General features: G+C 25.8%; 2 protein-coding genes across 2 annotated transcripts in view; one reads left to right on the plus strand and one right to left on the minus strand.

Annotated features, from left to right (window-relative positions):
• Nucleotides 1-396: 396 nt before the first annotated feature.
• On the minus strand, nucleotides 397-3,890 carry LOC135926518 (U1 small nuclear ribonucleoprotein C-like). The gene is made up of 5 exons (XM_065462424.1): nucleotides 3,811-3,890; nucleotides 3,658-3,766; nucleotides 3,314-3,495; nucleotides 2,902-2,944; nucleotides 397-598 (listed from the first exon to the last, which is right to left on the minus strand). The coding sequence occupies exons 1-5, from the start codon at nucleotides 3,859-3,861 to the stop codon at nucleotides 510-512; spliced, it is 474 nt and encodes a 157-aa protein (XP_065318496.1). The 5' UTR covers nucleotides 3,862-3,890; the 3' UTR covers nucleotides 397-509.
• A 3,039-nt stretch (nucleotides 3,891-6,929) lies between these two features.
• The window catches only part of LOC135925983 (delta-1-pyrroline-5-carboxylate synthase-like), a 29,863-nt gene continuing 13,918 nt past the window's right edge, over nucleotides 6,930-22,874 (plus strand). Inside the window, exons 1-6 of the mRNA XM_065461603.1 lie at nucleotides 6,930-7,019; nucleotides 10,242-10,810; nucleotides 18,577-18,774; nucleotides 21,443-21,655; nucleotides 21,922-22,074; nucleotides 22,544-22,798. Coding sequence (XP_065317675.1) covers nucleotides 10,349-10,810; nucleotides 18,577-18,774; nucleotides 21,443-21,655; nucleotides 21,922-22,074; nucleotides 22,544-22,798 — 1,281 coding nt within the window. The 5' untranslated portion in view covers nucleotides 6,930-7,019; nucleotides 10,242-10,348. The remainder of the gene's footprint in view (nucleotides 7,020-10,241; nucleotides 10,811-18,576; nucleotides 18,775-21,442; nucleotides 21,656-21,921; nucleotides 22,075-22,543; nucleotides 22,799-22,874) is intronic.

Consider the following 22,874-nt stretch of genomic DNA (forward strand, 5'->3'; position numbering starts at 1 on the left):
CTTTTTTTTACATTTTGTGTTTATTGCTATAAGAAAATCATAAAACCTAAATTTTCATCATTATTCGTCATAATTCTGGATTATAAAAAATTGGGTAAGGGGGAGGGATAATTAGAACGAGGCCAGGTACAAATTTAGACAGGTTAGGTCAAGCAACATTCCAAAAGGGTTGGGCTTGAATTGCTATTTACAGACTTTTAATTTATATTCAACTAACCTTAAAAATTGTATTTTAATGAATAAATCGTCAATCTAGCCAAGTATTATGTGTCATTAACTATAACAGAGCCTGATTTTTTTTGACACCAGAGATCAACTTCGGCCAACTTGCAATAGGCTTTATATAATATTATTAAAAAATTATATATTTCATTTTTGCCGAAATTATTTATCAACGCCATTTTTATTATACAAAATCATAGTACAATGAATATAAATATATATACCAAAACTAATTAAAAATAATTGATAATATACAGATTGTATATGATTTTTTTTACAAAAACTAATTACATAGAATTTTGCATCATATTAAGTCCGGGTGGCAGAACATTGGAATTCTCATCATTTTGTCCCATCATAGGCCTAAGTCCCATACCTTATATTTATTATAAATAAAAGAGAAAGTAATCTACATTAGATAAAAATTTTATAGAGAAATCGGAGAATAAATAAGCATGCCTATGAAAAATTATTTAATTTGTATTTATTTTTCCTAAAACTACTAATATTTAAAGATAATTTTGATATGAACCTGGTGGGACTAATATTATATTAATATCTAAATTATCAATTGGTACCGATATTGACCTTTTGAATAAAATTCCAGATGGGCCAAAATTTTTCACCAACTTGATACCAATTTTTAATGATTTTGTAAAACATTTTGTGAACAATATTGTTGAGTAAATTATTATTTCAAGATATTAAGTGTAAAGTGATCACGATATTGTCTTTCAGACATGTCCTATCTTCTAAAAGATGGGATATTTCAATTTAATCATTATATCAACTTTAATTTAAAAAAAGTATATTTCTCAAAATATAAAATTACTACTTATAATCTTCTGAAAAATAAATATTTATTAATATAATTTTCTTAATATATCCACAGGCTTATTAATTGAATAAGTAATTATACTGTGTATGAGCTGATAGATATTGAAGAAGAAATAATAGACAATCTTATTTAAAAATAATTAACAGTCCTCTACTTTACCCCATAGAAGCTCTACTTTAGGCAGGATGCTCAAAGGCCTGGGAAGAACCAAATACTTTTTTGAATTCGTAATATACATTATGATTATTTATATATTCATAATTTATAAAAAAATTCTATTACTTTCATTATAAAATTTGATAAGAAAAAAGGATTTGTTATTAAATCACTTTGACCATAATAATTATAATATCCAAAATATATTACAATATTTATATAAATTGTTTTTAAAATTAATAATTGTTCATATTCTAGTGTCCAATTTTTTTATATAAGAATCCAGGGTTAGAAATAATCTAGCTGGAAAAGCGATTTGCTCATTAAATCATCAGCTTTGAAAAAGTTTTTTCTTGCAGATAATTAAGATAGCTTGCTGGGGAAGGTGATCTCTGAAAATGTTACCAAAATATGGTTGTTTCGTTGATAAATTAATATGACATCATTTATTGCTTTCATGGAAAAAAATTCCAGAAAGCCCTAAATAAATCCTCTAAAATGAATTAAACAATTTGAGATTGGGTATTGGTGTTAAAAATCTGTCTGTTTACTAAAAATGTTGGTTATAATTTCCAAATTTGTCTACTTCCAGATGGTGATTTAGATTAGAGATCTTCATCAGGCCTAAATAAAATAAGAAATGGTCTGAAATTTTAAAAAATGTTCTAGTTTCCAAATTTGTCTGCTTTAATGTGGTGATTTAGATTAGAGATTTGCACTGGCCCTAAATACCATTAGGCTCAGCTCTAAATTAAAAAAATTTTTCTCTTAGCATAAACCAAAATTATTTTAAAAAATAGACCCACTCCAAATCAAAAAAAATTCAGACACCAGAGGGGGGTCGATCTTGAAAATTACTAATCTAAATTACTAGCCCACTGAAAAACATGTTATATGTTGGTTAGACTGTATTTATAAAATAATAATTTACTCAACAATATAGTTTTATAGTGATAAAACTTTCTTTGGAAGACTAGGAAAGCAATTCATGAATTATATTGCAATCATAATCTACATTAATGTTTAATTTTTTAATACAATATTGGATAGTTTTTTAAGAGAATAAAATCTTGATAAGAATTATATAATAATTCTAATGAAATTAGACAGGTATGGTTGGTAAATAGAAGCCTATTATCATAAATCAATTTTTCTAGAGAAAAAAAGGCTAATTGTAATATGAAGATAAATTAGTTGTAGGGACTCCATTTGAAGTCACCAGGAGTATAATTTTATAATCAAAAACTAAATATATAGGATGAATCAGTGATAGATTGGAAAATATTTAACTCTATAATGTGTGCTTATTAAGAAAACATAGTAAATGATCAAAACTTATATTCTCTTACTCTTATACTAAACTATAAAAATTTTTTTTATAAATCATTATTAATAAAATCTCCATTATTTTGTCTTAGAAAAATATAAGCATATATTATACAAAGAAAATGACTATAAAGATATGTTTCATAAAAAAAATGGTGATTTTTTATAATAAAAGAATATCAAAACAATAAAAGGCAAAAGATAAAAAATTATTTATTCAAAAGAAACATTTTGAACTTAAATTTTGGATATAAGGCTCATAATTATTAAAAATCCTTTTCCAATCTACTAATTTACTCTTCTTTTTGGAAGGATGCTCATCTTGCATAATTAAAAGTTTCACATAAAATAAAATTAACCTGGAGGCATCATATGCATCGGAGGCATTGAATTTGGAAATCCCTGTTTTACATTAAATTATTATATAATTAATTATATTATAAGAAAAAAAAATATATATATTGATTTTAATATCATATAGGTTTTATCATATGACATTAAATTAATATATATCAAATAAAAAAAAATTTGCAAGGTATTTTATAATTTAGGTCCTAAATCAATTTTTAAATCTTTTCAAGCAGCCCTAAATTAACAAGAAAAGCTTTCAAAGAACTATAATTGGTCCAAGCAAGTGATACCACTGATTCAAATAAATGAAGTTTAGATATAATTCTCCAATCCCAAGCAATTATAAATGCAAAAAAATAAGATATGTAAAAATAGTAAATTATTTAAAAATTAAAAGCAGTTAAAAGGAAAAATATATACTGGTGGCATATGTTGAATCATTCCACCCATTGGAGGTGGATGCATGCCCCCTAAAGGTGGAGGTAGGCCTAAAGCTCCAGGAGGTGGAGGCATCATACCAGGTGGCATTGGAGGAAGGCCCATCATTCCTAGCATAAATGGAGGCAAAGGCGTCGTTAATTTGCCTGCTTTGTAGGCAGCAGCTATTATAAATATCGAAAGGTATAATTAATTTAAGATTTTTGTTATTATGTTTGATTGAATTTTAAGATAAATATTGATGAAATGTGATTAAATTATTATATATTGGTTAAAATAACGAATATATTATTAGAATAAGAAGAAAAAATTTTTAATTATCAAACTTGTTGAATCTATTAACTTCTGAGCCTGTTCTTCCATCCATGTTTGATAATAAAGTCGAACATTTTCTTTATGTTTTCTCCCATTACAGTGTGTTTTTCTAACAGAAGGCTATAATTAAAATTATTTTAAATGATTTAATATTGAAATAATACTGAATCATGAGTCAAAAATGTATCACAATAATCACAGTAATATTTCGGCATTTTGTAAATAAGTGCAAAATGTCGAAATATATTCGGTTGAAATGTATTGGTAGATGGAGGTAATATTCGTTTATCATTTATGGCGTTTTATTTATATTTTAATCCTTTATATAATCTATTTAAGTAAATGTTTTGTCTAATAATAGCATCACCATATTAATCTAAACATTTAACTTACTACCAAATATTTATTTAATTTAAATATATTATATAAATATTTAATAAACTCTAAATTATTTTATAAAATCAAATAATTATTTTATAAAATCAAATAATTATTTTAAAAATATTATATATATATGGTGAATTCCATATCAAATCAACCAAGGTTTCAACCCGACCCCTTTCAATTTTTTTTAAATTTTGCATACTGGTAGTATATACTATAACTAAGAAAAAAATGAAATTTTACCTCCCAAAAAGGTTTACCCGCTAAGATATGGGCGTTTAAAGCGCGGAAAAATGGTACATTTTTGACAAAAAGTGCCTCATTTATTTTCAAATATCTCAAGAAATAATTAAGTTAGAAAAATAATTTAAATTTTATTATGTAGCTTAATAATAGTTCTTTAATATGACATAAAAATAAATATGATATAAATTTGATGAATGTCCAAAACCGGATGTATAAAACCGGAAATGGCCATAGAAAAAAAAGGTATTTTTTTTTTTCGAAATTTTTTTTCTGTAGATAGATATAACACTGCTTTATATTTGTGCCAAATCCTAGCCTGGGATGAAAAAGGGTCTAGGAGTTATGACTCTTTATATGGCTTAAATTGATCAAAAATATCTTCATATAATGAATACTTATGAAATAATGTTTTTTTAAAAATTCTGTCTAAATGATAGGCCCTAACTTTTTTTTATTTTTAATTGTTAACATATTGTGACTAAAATTACTTGACAAAATAATTCTAAACCAATTTATAACTTTATTTTTCTGAAATGCATAATTACATATAATATAATAATTCATAATTATGTTTACAATATATCATATATTAAATTATCTAAAGAATTGGAATAAATTTTGACTTTAATTTTATTTTCGTCAAGGGGAATATAAGCATGGTATTTTTGTGTTCCCGGAATTCTTTTTGCTCTCAAAAATCTGCTTTCTAGATGATTTTCCATATTATTGTATTCATTATTGCTTACAAAAATGTAATTTACTCCATGTATATTATTTGTTGCAAAGTCGAATAAATCCATTGGTGTCAAAATATGGTTTTGATATGGCCGTTGCAAACTAGGCTAACCGTTTTGTAATACCTCCTAAACTGTCGCACGGACTTTTTCCATGAGCTGTAGCAAAAAAATGCCACTCGGCCTTTATACCAAAATCACATTCATGATTATAGAGATTTATGAAATTTTTTTTATTTTTATATTGGGTTACGGCCCCATCAGAAAAATAATAAATTTTGGTCAATGTATCAAATCTTTCTTTTAAAAATAAGATCATTTTAGTTTGAAATAAATAAAAGGCACAGGCATTGTGCTTTAAACAATCTGATAACACCACTAAACTTATATGTTTTATAATGTTGTCCTGACGATAATAAATGATAAAAGGGTGAATAGTGGACTGATTATTTGTCCAATGAAATCCCTGTGCATGGTCTTGCACTATAAATGCATAATTTTCCGAAAAGTCGGCAATAACTAAGTATTCGCCAACATTTAAATTAGATTTTAAATTGTTTTGAAATAATGATTGATAAATGAATGTGGAATCAAATTGTCTAATTTCTCAATTAAATAATCTAGAAATTCATCAGCTGATTTTGTCAGCGTTTCGAGCGTAGTTCTATCAACTGCCAACCATTGTTAAAATGATATATAATCTATTGAATTCGTATCAAATAATATAATAAGTCTTTCTTTTATTTGGGATGATCCAGGACAAAATTTACATTTATTGAAGTAACATCCAGGCTGGGCAGGATTGCAAAGACTTTGTGCAATACAATGTTTATAATCGTTTATTGGAGGATAATATAATGATCATTATTGTTTGTAAGCTGTTTTAATTTTCCAAGTTATAAATTGGTTTAGAATTATTTTGTCAAGTAATTTTAGTCACAATATGTTAACAATTAAAAATAAAAAAAAGTTAGGGCCTATCATTTAGACAGAATTTTTAAAAAAACATTATTTCATAAGTATTCATTATATGAAGATATTTTTGATCAATTTAAGCCATATAAAGAGTCATAACTCCTAGACCCTTTTTCATCCCAGGCTAGGATTTGGCACAAATATAAAGCAGTGTTATATCTATCTACAGAAAAAAAATTTCGAAAAAAAAAATACCTTTTTTTTTCTATGGCCATTTCCGGTTTTATACATCCGGTTTTGGACATTCATCAAATTTATATCATATTTATTTTTATGTCATATTAAAGAACTATTATTAAGCTACATAATAAAATTTAAATTATTTTTCTAACTTAATTATTTCTTGAGATATTTGAAAATAAATGAGGCACTTTTTGTCAAAAATGTACCATTTTTCCGCGCTTTAAACGCCCATATCTTAGCGGGTAAACCTTTTTGGGAGGTAAAATTTCATTTTTTTCTTAGTTATAGTATATACTACCATTATGCAAAATTTAAGAAAAATTGAAGCGGGTCGGGTTGAGAATCGACTTTTTTTGGTTGATTTGATATGGAATTCACCATATATATATGCATATATCTTTCTTTTATTATTATTATTTTATAAGGATATTAAACATAATACAAAAATAACCAAAATGAGGTTGATTTGATATGATATTATAATCATTAAAGGTTTGATTGATAAATAGATAATAGTGCTTTGATATTGGAATATATGATTCCTTTATTTATTTTTTTGTAACGTGTTTAAAATTTTAAGATTTAAATAAGATAAATTTTTCATTTTAAATATTAATACCCTATCTATAAAATATTAATTTACAAAAACAACATTTAAAAAATAATTATAATTTTAAACATTCCTAAACCAATTTGATGAGTTATATAATTTGTTTTATAATAATATTGACCCTATGTCAATTATAAATTCTTTAACGATTTAATAAACTACTATTTATCATATGCTTTCTCATTTTTAAAAATATATGATGCAACATGTCAATTGGCTCACCTATTAAAATGAGACTTTGGTTAGTGTAAAAAATACATGTTTGATAATATAATTTATAAACCCTTTAAATACAAAATAAAATAAAACTTAGTGCATATTAGTTATAAATAAAGTATGCACATTTTTATTTAAAGACTAATGTAACTATTACATTACCTTTATAATCATTTTTAATAAGGTTTTTCGTTAAAACGTTTGTAACAAATTTGAAATATATAGTTTCTAGCCATTTTCCAAAGCCATAATTAATCAAATAAATATGATTTTATATTTATTTTGATTAATAAAACATTTAATATTATAATTTTTACCAAATTATTATTTAAAATATGAACTATATTTAAAAAGATAAATATGTAAATTTATTAATCAATATAACAAGTTTTAAATTGGATTTTTGTTTCATATTATTACTTTTTCAAATTTTATTAGCTATGATTTTTGCTATTTTATTAAAAATTTTATAGAACATTATTTTAAAACTAAACAAACTTGCTACCTTACAATATATTATAATTGCCTCAAGTTTTTTCTGCCCATAATTAAAGATCCAAACTTTAATATACTACCCTAAATCAATTGGAACTTCCAAACAATTTTTAAAGCAAGATTTACTATAAAATACTTTAATTTATTTAATATTTATAAAATGATTTAATAAATAAAAATATTAGATAATGATTGTTCAAAAAACCTTTTTATGATACATTATATTTATTATTATTAGGCAATAAAGTTTAATTAGAATAAAAATATAATGATTAAAAATTATATGATTAAAGTTAACATAGTCTTAAAATCTCCTTCAAGAAAACCCACAAAAATTCTCTTTTCTTAGTATACATCCTATTTCTTCTACTTGGTAAATTTTTGATTCTATTTTTTGGTTTAACAACAACTATTGATAAAAAAAATAATTCATATCATCTACTATTATGGACAAATGGCTGATTTAGGATTTTATATATGCTAAGGTAGGAACTGGAACCCCTCTTTTAAAATTTGAAACTGGAATTCATTTTAAAATTTTAACTTAATTTTTTATATTAAACCACAACAATTATAATAATTGAAATATCTAATTAATGTTGAAACCACAGTTATCATATCACGGAAGTTAAACAATTTTGTCATTCCTATTTTGAATACTTATTAGGCATCATTTTTAACCTTTTATTGTAAACTATAATATTTTTTTTGAGAAAAAAGGTAATGATGTATAGCATTAAACATTATTAATTTTCTATAGCTATGTAAATAACGTCTAAAAGCAGCAACGTTACATTTTTTGAAGGAAAAGGATGCCATTTGTTACCTTGCATTTTTTTTTGAGTAATGGTAATATAAAATGTTACTCTTTACTTAAAAATTTTTCTTAAAAAATATGGGAAAAACAATATTTTATTTTATTATAAAATTACTTTTATTTATTTTTTAAATTTTATAAATATTAAGCCAAGTTTTTAACCAAATTCCTTCATTTTTATTTTAAATTTTGATAAATTTTCAGTCATGATTGTTAATCTAATTTATATTGAATTAATCAAGGTATCAGTGGCGTAACCCCCCCCCCCCCCATGAAAAATTCCCATTTTCATTTACTAAATTGATAATTAAATGCTTAAAATATAAAAACAACTATTTTTATGATTTTAATTTATAAATAAAATATTTGATTATTTAAATATTTTTTTAAATAAATTTTAAATTATTTTGCAAAAAACTTGTCTAATTGTCATATTCCTTTTTGAAAAATCTACTTTGTCACTTTATTATGAAGAAACTTAATTTATTCCTATTTCAACAAATGTTAAGATATATTCCACAAGTTTTTTGAATACCTTTTTATGCCGCTTTTAAATATAAAAGTAACAAAGCTACAACCACATCAAGTCTCTTATTTTAAAAAATGATAGGATTTTTTATAATGATAATAATAGTAAAACTTATTTTAGATATTTTATTCATTTAATTGCTTTTGTCCTTCTGAATCTTCGTTCTATCTTGTTTAATGAGATTTAAATTACTTTATATTTATTATACAAACTGAAAAGTAAAAATAACATGTATGATGATCATAGAATCATAAGATTCAAAAATATCTTGAATCGGGGAAAGAGAAACATGTATTGAGACGTTAAAATCGATATTTAAGATTGAAATTGTACCTAAGACGTGCCATAATTTTTATTTCGCTTATTACTAGTTTTTATCTATTGGCTGAAAAAACCGATCGATGAACTAGTGAGTGAGTACTAATAATACATTACATATTGTTCATTACTTTTATAATTTTCCTTCTAGTATGATGCCAATATTGGCGATTTTATTTATTTTGGCTAAAATCTTAGTTGGGCCATTTTAAAAAATCGACCTAAATCGGGCTTTTTAACAACACTACTAGTGAGTAATAATGCATTACATATTGTTAATTACTTCTATAATTTTCCTTCTAACATGATGCCAATCTTGGCGATTTTTATTTATTTTGCCAAAATTGTTTTTCTTAACTATCCACCAAACGGCTTGGAGCATTTAAGAAATGTGAAATACACACTAATTAGTGACACGAATTTCCGAAATAATGCTCCCTGATGTTTGGCCAACTTTATGCTTAAGACGTGATATCACAGTTTGTTTTTGGTTCTTAATTCCGTTGCGACGAAATTGATTAACATTAAAGAATTAATAAGGCACTAAATATTGACGCAAACCAATTCACAAAAGAGGGGTTGCTTATAAATTTTTAAAGTGTTTTTTTTTCTAATTAAAAATTATAACAAAAGATCTGTTCTCATTTCATATTAAAAAAATAAATATTATCTTAATTAGAGATCTCTAATAAATTTTATCCATTTTTATTATTGCATTTGGTATATAAAATACATTTATATTTATTTATAAATTAAAAAAAATATTTTCATAAATAGTTTTTTGAAATCCAAATAACAATATTTTTGTACATAAAATTTAATCGCATCTCCTGTAAAATTATAAAAATGGAGATGAAACAATAATGATATCAATTAATTAATCCTTTAAAAAAATATTAGTTATATGGGTGTGTCCTGGTTCTACTTATTGTATAGCTTCGGCCTAACAGCCTTAAAAGCAAAAAATACGAAAAATAATAATGCTACCAAATACTTATAACAAATAAAAATACAAAAAATAAGTATAAATAATAAGTCGAACCATTATAATCTTTCATATTATTAATAATATATTCTTTTATTTAAAGAAATAAAACGCGCAAAAATACCCCGTAAGCATAAAACAGCTACGAAAAGATTCTTGTCCTTAAAGTCAGGACCTATTTCCAATAACCATTTCCTCTTTCAATCCATCATGCCATATAATTCCATATTTATATCCTGCCGTAAACTGAGCTCAATGTCAATCAATCACTCACCCAAAAAATTTAATAATTTTTGGGATTTTTTGAATAGTTGCAAAATGGGTCTACAAAGTAAAACGAATCACCTATTAAGATACCATTACAAATCATTAAAACCTTCAAAATTTGCTAATCATCGATACTTTTCCACGAGTGCTATCATATATTCTTTTCAAGCTGGCACAACAAACATGAACCCGGCTCCCGATATTCAAGAGATCCCTATTAACAAAGATCTAAATCCCTCTTCGTCTTCCTCTACTTCCCCCTTTCTCACAAAGTTGCCTTTCACCGAAAGATCCCAGCTAAAGACCAAGGCTAGGAGGGTAGTAATCAAGATAGGAAGTGCTGTTATAACTAGAGATCTTGAATGTGGGGTGGCTTTGGGGCATCTAGCTTCCATAGTAGAACAAGTAAATTTCAAATTTACACTATACTTAAATATTACACACGAGGTCACCAATTAACAAGACCACCGATAGAATGCTAGTATTTTTAAATTATAAAAATTGAATTTACATAAAATATTGCATAAATTGTAATATTACTTACGAAAAAATTAATAAGCAAAACAATAGATAATATTTATACATAAGAAAGGAAAGTTAAATAATTGGGGGTGAGGAGATGTTTTAATTAATATTTTGATCCTCCTTGGTTTAATTTTCGCCTGAAAAATAAATATATATTAGAGGTATATTTTTTTAAGAAAAATACTTTTGTAAAGTACGTATATATTTAAAATATTTATAATGAAACACGTCTGTATTATTATCACCATCTTCAGACTTATTTTCACCGATCCGTCCGAAATTTTTATTCGCGAAAATAAAGTCCAGAATTGGACTTAAATAGCACGATATTTTGATGAAATCGGAAAAGTTATAAGCGCGCTGATGGATAATTTAAACTATTTTTTTTAGTAAACATTAAGAGGAAAACAAAATAATTTAAAAAAAACAGTAAGTATTTTACTTTTAATTCTTTAAAAAAGAATATTGTTATATATCGTCAATTATCCATCGCATTTTATATAAAAGTGAAAGTCCTATCTTAATTTTTGACGAAAAATTAGTGGAAAAACAATGATTGAAATTTTTTTAAAAATAAATTACAAGAATAATTATTCATCAAATAAAACCAATGTTGTATATATGTTGCTAGATTGGCGATTCATTAATTAAAAGTGTCCATGTATATGAGTCAGCTAAGGCGCTATTTTTTGGTTTGCACTTCAACTAATTGTTTTTAATTATCATTATATTAATGCCATTTAAATGACGTGCAAACTATAAAATGAATGGCGTTACCGCTAACTCCTATTTATGGACACTTTTCAATGTATATAATGAATGAATCGACAATCTAATAATATATATACGTCATTGAATAAAACATGCAATACCATCCTCAGATCCAGTAAAACGCATTAAACATTTTAAAATAGAGTTATATCGCGTTCCTTTTTTATTGCAAATTAATGTTGGGCGGGATTTATTCGATCTTTTGCCAATGAACAACGAACGCGAACAAATTCCTTTTTTTAATGTATACAGCACTATTATTTATTAATAATTTTATGAAAATTTAAATTTTAAATTAACCTAGTTTTATACAATAATCAAAAAAATATATATAGGCGTAAAATTTTTGATTAACTTTAAAATTTTTTCATTAATTGACCTATTTATAGTGTATTAAAATATGCAAAAATATTATAATCATGTATAGAATAATGATTAAATTTACTCTTTAACATTTTTAATTTCAATTTGAAGGCAAAATTTTTCATTTAAAATTGACCTTTTCTTTTAAAAAAAATGTTAATTTTAACTGTCATTTATCAAATTAGTTTTTTTTAAAAATATCAATAAGTAAGAACGAACGAAAGAAAGGAAAAAAAGAACGAATAGAAAGAATATTTTGAAAGGAGCTTATTGAGCTTTTTTTGCAGTATGGAATAATTTTTAAACTAGATTTTTTAGGTGTAAGAAAGGGGTAATTTAAAAAACACAGTTTAAATTTAAATATAACTAATTTTATTTGTTTAAAATATGTCATCAATTATTTCGCAACTTTATATTTTCCCATCCACTCATCCATCTCCTATAAATTATTTTTAAAATATTATCACATAAAATAAAATCACAAATCACCTTAACTCAATGAAAGAAATTCTTTAATCAGAAAATACATATTCGCAAATATTTATAATTTATATAAGAATTTTTGAAATGTCGTGTAAAAAACGAAGTTATTATAAACCGGAGTTTTACTGTATTATGTATTTTTCTATATTATTGCTCATTTTAAAAAGAAGTTGTAAGGTCGTACAAACGCTATAATTATTTTTGAAACTTATTTCTGTTTAAGCTATTCAGCCTTTGAGTTATTACATCCTATTCATTTTTGTTTTATATGTGTCATACAGGACCTTTATAAAAAAAAAGAAGACCTAATAATCATCGATTAGTCCACTTTTTTTAATGTGTCTAATTATTCTTGATTTTTGTTTTAAAATCTATTTAGAGTAAGAAATTTATCAAATATATATTTTAAAGAATCAAAATTTTGTTATATTTGTAAATAAGTACAGTATATTATATTTTATTTTTCTAATAAAGTTAATTGCTATGCTTCAACATTCATTATTTTATTTTTAGTTTATAAAAGTGTCAAACCCTGGCTTGAAAAATTAGGCCCGATGCACATCACTAATATTTATACCATACACTAATAATTGTAATATTATATCAAATAAATTCACATCAAATTTCATTTGAATATTTATAATATCAGCATTGTTAAAATCTACTTTCAAGCGCGCTATCGCTATCGATACCCATCAAAAAAAAGTAGCGCCTATTAGTTACTTTTTGTAAAAAATATTTAGAAATAAATTTATTTATTTTTTTGCTTATAATGTAACTGTATATAAAAATCAACATTTATAAATATTAAGTTTTGATTATAAAAAAATTTATGTAATAAAAATATATATTTATGGTAATATTCATTTTTTATTTATTTTGTTGCATTTTAATGATAAAATCATTTTTATACTATTCATTCCCAAGTCTAGAGTGACGATCAGAAAGTATATGTTCGTCTATAAATAATCTATCAACACTAGCACTTGAGGGCAAGGCTGTATTTAATTTTATATGGATATTTTTAATATAAGAAAAATTATCTAAAATACTCATTTGCAGGGTTAAATTCATTGTCATTCAATAACTAACGTGTAGCGTAGCAGAGTTTTGTTCTTATTCATATACAATATTATCATTTTCTTTAATATTTTTTATCAATTTTCCTGATGTCTTAGATCTTCAATCGATTTTTATTTTTATAAGAATATTAACCCAAATCGACCTATTTCTCTACTAAAGAAGAAGTAGAACTAGGAATTGTTAGTCTCTTAATGAGTAGGGTGGACAAAGTTTAATCTATTAACTAGAGGTCGGAATTGATTGTTTCTAGAAATTACTACTTTCCACATAATTTGCTATATTAAACATGCTGTTTTTGCTTCTAAAATTAATTATATCACTTAAAATATTTTGGTCATCACTACCTTGTAAAATAGCTAATTCTTGAATTATATTACATACTTCATTGATTTCACTACTATTGAGTTCTCCTCTTGATATTGTGGACACAAAAAATAAGCAAACACTGTGATCACATGTATTTACATCGTTTTTCCCTTTTTTAAACATATTTTTAATTTATTTTTCCTTTTTGACTGGTCAATTGACCGACTTGCCAACCCTGCTTATTTGTATTGTTAAATTTAAAAAACGCGTCTAGAGGATTTTTTATTATATTGGTATCCTCTATTTCAAAAATATTATCAGTGAAAGTCATTTTTGTGGTTGTAACTAAGGCATCTTTGTTTGGTATAGACTATTCAACTTTACCATTAGTCTATCACGTTGTTTTTTTAGCGTCCGGAATTGATATATGGACTTAGTTTTAGAGAAGGGGTGAATCATAAATTTTATTTGCAAGTACATCTTATTTCTGGCATCTTATTATCCTTATGAGGGCTAATGCTAAAGATCTTCATTTTAAAGTCTTAGGGTCTAGCCAATGACCTGTGATTCTCAAATAAGCTCTAAAAGCATTAATGTCAAATCAATTTATAAAAATAAATAAGTTTTTATCTGTTATTTGTCATCTGCCGTGGTACATATATAGGATATCTCTGACAACTCTGCCATTAGAGAATCTTTCATCACTTCAAAGTTATCTTATATCTTAATCTAGAGGTGTACCGATATCACTTTTGGAGGCCGATCCGATATTCCCGATATTAAATTGATATCGGCCGGTTACCGATCCGATATCATATCTAATTTTGTATTCTGTAAAGATACCAATGGTTTTAATTTGTAATATACTTTTTATTAGTATAACACCTATAATTTAATTATATCATAACTTATGTCATTTAAATATTTTATAATGATCAGTTTATTCAATTCTATTGCAACTCTAAAAGTATATAAAATATTTTTATTGTTAAATCACTATGATATAATAAGTAACAACATAAATCTATATTAGGCCTAAAACGAATTATTTGTTATTTGATATTCGATTCAATTCGATTCGTATTTTACGAATACAAATAACACAATTATTCGATTCGAAATTTCGAATCGAATATGAATAATGAGGAGAATTATTCGTATTATTCGAAATTATTTATATATAAATATTCGTAATTATTCGCAAATATCTATCAGTGCGATTGAGAAAATAGAAACTTATTATAACTTAACAAATATTCACACTATAATATCAACAATACTGGATCCTAGACTAAAAATGGAATTTTTTGAGCAACTACAAACTACATATAACATAGACACGACAAATCTATTAGAAAAATTTAAAGATGTATATAATGATTACAAAATATAATATCAAATCAACATCAGTTAACCCAATAGTACAGTCGAACATGGATAGGAATTTTAAACAAAATAACATCGCATCAGTATGTGAGGTGGAGACATATCTTAACGAAATAAGAATCAGTTCAAATAAGAGTCCCTTAGAATGGTGGAGATTGCATGGGGATCGTTTTCCTGTGTTGTCGAAAGTGGCAACTGATATATTGTCAATTCAGGGATCTTCGGCTTCATGTGAGCGGTTGTTCTCAACAGGAACAAATATGATAATGAAAAATAGAATGTCTTTGAATGAGAAAACTATTAGAAAGACTTTATGCTTAAAAAATTGGATATTATCAAATTCGGATTTACTATAATTTTATATTTTTATGTATTATTTCTACTTTTATAAAATGAGATTATTGTACATTTTTAGAAAATTTTAATAAAATTTTAATATTAGATTGAAGAAATAGTTTAAATATTTTTTTATAAGCAATTCTAATGCTAAAAATCGGATATTTTGGTCAATTTGTTTGGTTAACGTTATATGAAATCATTGGGTTTTATTTCGTTTATTTTCAATAAATTTTTATATTGTAATGACAATTAGTTTAGAGAATCCTTAAAAGTGTCATCTTTAAACATCTGTAAAAAATTTTTTGCAAAATATTTTATAAGCTTTAGAAAAAATTTCGAATCGAATCGAATATTCGACGAATCGAAACGAATAATGATTTTATTATTCGTACGAATACGAATAGCGCAATTATTCGATTCGAATTTTCGAATCGAATATGAATAATAGTATTATTTGATTCGATTCGTTTTTTTGTAGGCCTAATCTATATACATAATAAGTAATAAACAAATATATTATTAAATTTGAATAAATATTTAAAATAATATTTAACATTAATATATCGAAGATTTCTTTTTAGAAATCAGCCTGCAGCGATGGTAACTGTCAATATCACCACTAAAAAAAGATTCTGAAGAGATTATCGCACACTTTTATAAACAGAATGCGCAAAAAAATTAACAATATGGCAGAATGTTTATTAATTAATTATTAATATTAAAGAAATATGGATTTCGATATTTATAAAAATAAATGATTTTAGATATAACTTTTTTTTAAAAATTTATAACATTTTATTTTTGTTAAAGATGCCATTTTATATCGGATCGGATCGGAAAATTTTATAATATTGGCCGATAACCGATATTTTAAAATAGGTGAAATATCGGCCCGATCCGATAAAAAATATCGGTACATCCCTTCTGATGACATAAAATTATTGTACCAGGGGATGGAGTTTTAATCAATGTGATAAATGATGAATTATCAACCAACATTGGCTGAACTGTATCAATTATAAAAAAAATATCGGATCAGGCCGATACCTGTAAAAGATTTATCCGATCTTTTTTTATGTTTTGTATATTTTACATTTTTATAATATTTTCTAAATATATTTTTTTAAACAATGAAAATGCACATAACCCCCTAAATTTTATTTATTTTTAAATAGATTTATAGTATTTTAAAAGTTTTTTTGTAAAAATAGAAAGGAACACCCTAAGTTTTATTTATTTTAAATCTTCTTAAAGATAAAGCCCATTTTATTATTTTAACTTTGAATAAAAAAACTTTTTAGATATGGTGTCTGAATTATGGAAATATTTTACAAAAGACAAAGATAATTTTGCAAAATGCGTTATCTGCGGAATTCTAATCACGAGGAGGAATAATGAAAGATTAATTAATTCGACTTTTGCATAAAAAATGTTGATTTCTTAATTTTGGTTCAAAGGGGGGGGGGTGGTAAAAAATCAGTATAAATATCGGATCGGTTTCAAACCAATATCGGATCGGATCGGGGAAAAATATGTTAATCGGCACAGCCCTATATAAAATCGACAATGACTTTATCAGTCAGTTTCTGTGAATTATTGGTGTTGATTTTAGACAGACGGGTTCCACCGTCAGGGATGAAAAGATACTGTCCGGGATGGTCGATAATGGGATCCAGGGGGCCGGGTTTGGGTATCGATATGTCATGGGGTCACGGATAACGTCGAGTAAATTAGGTAACGAATTTATTTTATTGTAAATCATACAGTCGAATTTCATTAAATGATAAAACAGAATAAAAAAGGAATAAATCAAATACTTAATGAATGCAATTTATTTTTCCGAGGTCTTATATAGTCCCCATTTTTTTTAACTAAATGATAATAAACAAATATTAATTTCCATCATGTCCATCTTGAAAACTGGCTAGAACCAGTTTTGAGGATGAAATCAAAAAGGGTGGTATAAGTGAACAAAGGAAAAAAGTGAATGGTAATATACGAGTATGGTATAAACAAAGAGAAAGATATAAATGATAAACAAACACCAAAATTATTACGATGTTTTTTATATCTCTTTAAAACTGTTGGCATGAACATTCTTATAAAATTATTTCTATTAAAATTTAAAAATGACAATTACCTTTAGGTGTTTTTTGAAGTTATAGCTACTAGATTTATTTGAGGGTATATTTATTTTACATTTTAAACAAATTAATTTGTAGCCATTTGTTGTTTTTACATTAATTTGAAAATATTTTTCAAATTTTGGAAATGGAAAATGTGTATTATTGTTATCAAGAACATTTTCTTCCAGGGTACCCTCCATTGCATTAATATCATCATTGTATGACTCATCGATTTGAATATCCATTTGCGATGACATTTTTAATAATTTAGACCAGATGATTAAGGTTTATAATACAAATTGAAAATATAAATTTCATTTTCAAAATTAAATAATAAATCATAAAAATTATATTTAATTATGATATTATATTTAAATTTCCATGTTTATAGCAATGACATACGATGCATTCATAATAATGCATTAGATAGCGTCGTTGAATTCAAATCAGCTGAACCCACCATTTTAATAACCCACTACTATTAAATATGATAACTTGTTTCCTTATTATCTCGATGATCAGGCAATTCTTGAATAAAGTTTGCATCAGACTTAGTAATATATTGGCCTATCGTTAAAATTTTTTAATAATAATATGGGTAACCAAAATGACACGTACCGGAGAAAATCCGGCAACACGAAGCCGCTCGGTTTAGCCGGCTAAAAATTGTCTTAAACGGCACAAATATAGTAATTTACCAACTTATATTTGAGAGGGGAAAAAATTTATAAAGCACTTATAATCAAACGATGTTATTCGTATATATAACATTTTTATAAAATAAATAAGGTGGCTGAAATGTACAAGGAAGGTAGAGAGGTTCTAATAGTCACCAGTGGAGCTGTAGCTTTCGGCAAGCAAAAACTCAAGCAAGAGATCAATTCATTCAAAAATATATACGACATATATAATAAAAACAACCAAAATGGTGATGGTGATTATAATAATAGCTCCCATGACAAATATACCGATACCAGCGTTGTTAAAGTATATTATTACCAAGAAAAATAGGATTATTCAGGAATTTAAATATTTAGTTGAGAGATACTTAATGGAATACATCCTTACACTATATTCTACTAGAATGATTTGACAACTTAATAAGTGTTTCTCTAATTAGAGCTTTAACCTATAGGGGATTCCACGTCAAATCTACCAAAAAAACCAGATTTTTGGCCCACCATCTCAAAAATGAATGAAACTTGGCATGTTTGTTTTTTATGTTGTAAATATTAATAAAATCTAAATTTTAGAGTGCTAGCTCAACCAGATCCAAGATATACGCCTTCAAAGTCGAAAATCGCGAAGTGCGTGATTTCATTAAATCTTGTTATTTTAAAAAATACTTAAGATAGAGTTACAAATTATATATCATTTTATAGCCCTTAAAATTTTACGTTGGAAAATATTAAAATAAATTTAAAAAATTTCTTGGCCTATATAAAGGCATACACTGTTTTCTTATTTCCGATGAAAATAAAAAAATTAACATTGTTAGGAAGGGATTTTTTTTGGGGTGTTAATATTCACTAAAAATGCTTATTACCTTTATTTTAAACGATTTAATAAAAAATCTCGATAGCCATTTTTGTTTTTTTAATATTATTTGAATTTTTATAAATAAACAAATGCTATATAGATGGCGTTATATTAATTTTTTTTAATAATATATAATTTTTAATAAAAAAAAGGATTTGTAACATGTGTTTATGACGATTTTTGGTGGTTAGTTACAGTACTAAAAAAGAATTAAATTACTTAGAAGATATATATTTCCTTTTACATCCCCATGGACCATCACCATCCTTTTACCCGAGACAAATTATCTGCAAAAGACAAATTATCGGCATTTGAGATATTGTTAATTTGAAAGTCCTTTGCATATGAATATTTTTATGATTTAAGCTTACTTAAACTAAGGAAATACAGCATGTATTCCCCGAGTTCCTGGAATGGGACGAGCTAAATTGAATCTTTCTCATAGTTTAATCTCTTGTAAATTGTATTGTTCGTTGGTTATATATGTGAAATTTACTGATGGCATGTTTTGTTTTGTAAACTGATATAAATCAACTGGCGTTAAAATGTGTCCAGAACTGATGTGCTGAAGGCTTGAACATGCTGCTAATCTTTTTAATGTTCCGCCAAGGCCGTCACATGGACCTTTTCCATGGAATGTAGCTGAAAAATGCCATTCAGCTTCTACACCAAAATCTGATTCATGGTAACACAGATTTATAAAAAATTTTCTGTTTTTATATTGCGCAGCTGATCCGTCAGAGCAGTAATATATTGTTTGGCCTTTTGCTGAATTGATTGGTCAAAAATTTTATCATTTTAGTCTGGTATAAATGTACAGCAATAACATCCTGTTAAAGTGACTCTGTATTACCATATAATTAAGGTTTTCTATATTGCCATTATTATATTATGCTATCATTGGATCGATAGTGGCTTGATTATTTTTTGAACAGTGTCTTAGATTATAAATGCATAATTTTCAAAGAAATCACAAATTATAATAAATTCATTTGGTTGTAAAAAATGTTTAAGTTTTGAAATATATGATGTTTGATTGGTAGCTATGATAGGAATAAAAAAAATAAATAAGCTGATAAAATCGTTATTTTCAAATAATAACGATAATAGATCCACAACAATGAAAGGATATATTTACAAATTTTGGCCTTAGTAAGCGCAAAATTATAATAGTTTGAATATAAAATTTTAAAATATGTTTATTTTACAATATAGCGTCAATAAAATAATATCTGTGTGGGCTGTCTGCTTACATGCCCCAGCACATTATTCTTGGTTATACTCAATTGATTTTTTAATTTTAATCACAATACTATTCATATTTTTATTAAATATTATATACAAAAAAATATAATATAACGCCATCTATATTACATTTTTTTATTTATAAAAATAATAAAAATTCAAATAAAATTAAAAAAACAAAAATGGCTATCGAGATTTTAAATTAAATCGTTTAATATAAAGGTAATAAATTTTATTAGTGAATATTAACACCCAAAAAAAATCCCTTCCTAACAATGTTAATTTTTTATTTTTACCGGAAATAAGAAAACACTTGAAATTTTTTTATATTTTCCAGGTAAAATTTTAAGGGCTATAAAATGATACTCTATCTTAAGTATTTTTTAAAATAACAAGATTTAATGAAATCACGCACTTCGCGATTTTCGACTTTGAAGACATATATCTTTGGATCTGGTTGAGCTAGCACTCTAAAATTTTGATTTTATTAAAATTTACAACATAAATAACTAACATGCCAAGTTTCATTCATTTTTGAAATTATCGGCTGAATCGCTGTGTCAGGGAATTACCCCTATATATACTAACAATGACGATTTATAATGAATGTGATTTAACTTTAGTTCTTTCATGACCGGTGTTTTTATGGATAAAAGATTTTGAATAAAACGATTTTACTATATTGTAAAATGAAGATAATAAAGAAAAGAAAAAGAAAGAAAGTTTTTAATGCTTTCAAAAAATATATAATATTTTTATCATCATAAATATTTTCTCATTTTTTCTATAAGTTTTAATACCTATTGCTGGTTTAATCCAAATAGTCAAATAATAATTTTAAAATTTTTTCTTTAAAATAACATTCTTCCAGAAAAAAGAATCAACATTACATCAAAATAATCTGGGTACTACAAATGAGGATAACAAAAATTTGGATAACTATTTAAATAAAAATGCAGACAGCAGTAATGGTAATCGTATATACAACAATATCGACTCTAGGGCTTTTGCTGCTCTTGGACAAAGTGGCCTTATGGCTTTATACGATGCCATGTTTGCGCAATACGGTATAAAAACAGCGCAGGTAAAAAAATTAAATATATTAAATTAAAATCATATTCCTTTTAATCTTGAATAAAAGAATTAGGAGAAGCCACCCTCTTTTGAATTTAGCTATGAATGTTATTACAATATCATCATCGATCTCTTACAGACCCATATTTTGGGTTTGTTATATATTATCATGGGCAAATGAGATAAGAATTTTTAAGTTTTTTATGATACTTTTCAACTTTTTCTTAAAACCTTTCCCTAGATATTCTATAATAATTCAATAATTATAATATTAAGGTGCTTTTGACTCAACCGGACTTTAATGACAAATTTTGTCGTGACAATTTGAGATCCACTATACAGCAACTTCTGGCCTTGAAGATATGTCCCATAATCAATGCTAACGATGCCATTGCCCCACCTCCTAAATTGAACAGCGACCTGATTGGGGTTAACCATCGATATTTTTTTACAATTTCAACCTCCTTCTAAGGCCGTCCTCAAATTAAACGATTTTCAAAATAAAAATTAAGTTTTAAAAGAATCCTGAATTCACAGTTAGCGCGAATTCGCGGCGAAGTATAAAAAATATGCTGTATTCACCGCCATTTGTATACTTCGTCACGATTGGGGATGAAACTATATTTCTTGATGATAACTAAGCAACTATATTTTTATTCCAAAAAAAGGTATTCGGGTAATAAAAAAATGTCTGAAAAATAAAAATGAAACAAAAAATAAATATTTTCCGCTATCCCCCCCTCCCCCCATTTTTTTTAACTCTAATTAATTCCGATTTTATGATATTGATTTTAACGTCAAAAATGGGGAAATCAATTCTAGTTTTATATATAAAAAAACATATTATACTAAAGATGATAAGATATAATATTATTATATTATCATTCTCATCACTTAGATTATAAGTGTGAAAGACAACGATGTAGTAGCTACCCATTTATCTGTGGACCTTAAAGCCGATTTGCTAGTTATAATGTCGGATGTGCCGGGCATCTATACGACGCCTCCTTCGTTAAACACGGGTTCATATTCCGACTTTCCCTCTCATAAGAAAGGAGCCGAACTTATGGACGTTTTCTGTCCATCTTTGCACTGGGGAAAAGTGAAGCTGGGCCACAAATCCAGGGTTGGTACAGGTGGGATGGAATCCAAAGTTTTTATTTTTTTTACAACTAATATATTATAATTACTTCCATTTAATTACCATCTTGGGAATGAATACATGAATC

Source organism: Gordionus sp. m RMFG-2023, chromosome 3 (assembly GCF_954871325.1).
Source record: "Gordionus sp. m RMFG-2023 chromosome 3, tfGorSpeb1-WG-v2, whole genome shotgun sequence".
In the NCBI taxonomy this organism is placed as follows: domain Eukaryota; kingdom Metazoa; phylum Nematomorpha; class Gordioida; order Chordodea; family Parachordodidae; genus Gordionus; species Gordionus sp. m RMFG-2023.

What these genes read in the sequence shown, in the direction of transcription:
- LOC135926518 (XM_065462424.1), bottom strand. Translation starts at nt 3,861, where the DNA reads ATGCCGAAATATTACTGTGATTATTGTGATACATTTTTGACTCATGAT. An exon ending in TGATTCAACATATGCCACCA is followed by an intron (nt 2,945 to 3,313) that starts GTATATATTTTT and finishes AATGTAAAACAG; the next exon opens with GGATTTCCAAATTCAATGCC. An exon ending in GATGCATATGATGCCTCCAG is followed by an intron (nt 599 to 2,901) that starts GTTAATTTTATT and finishes AATAAATATAAG; the next exon opens with GTATGGGACTTAGGCCTATG.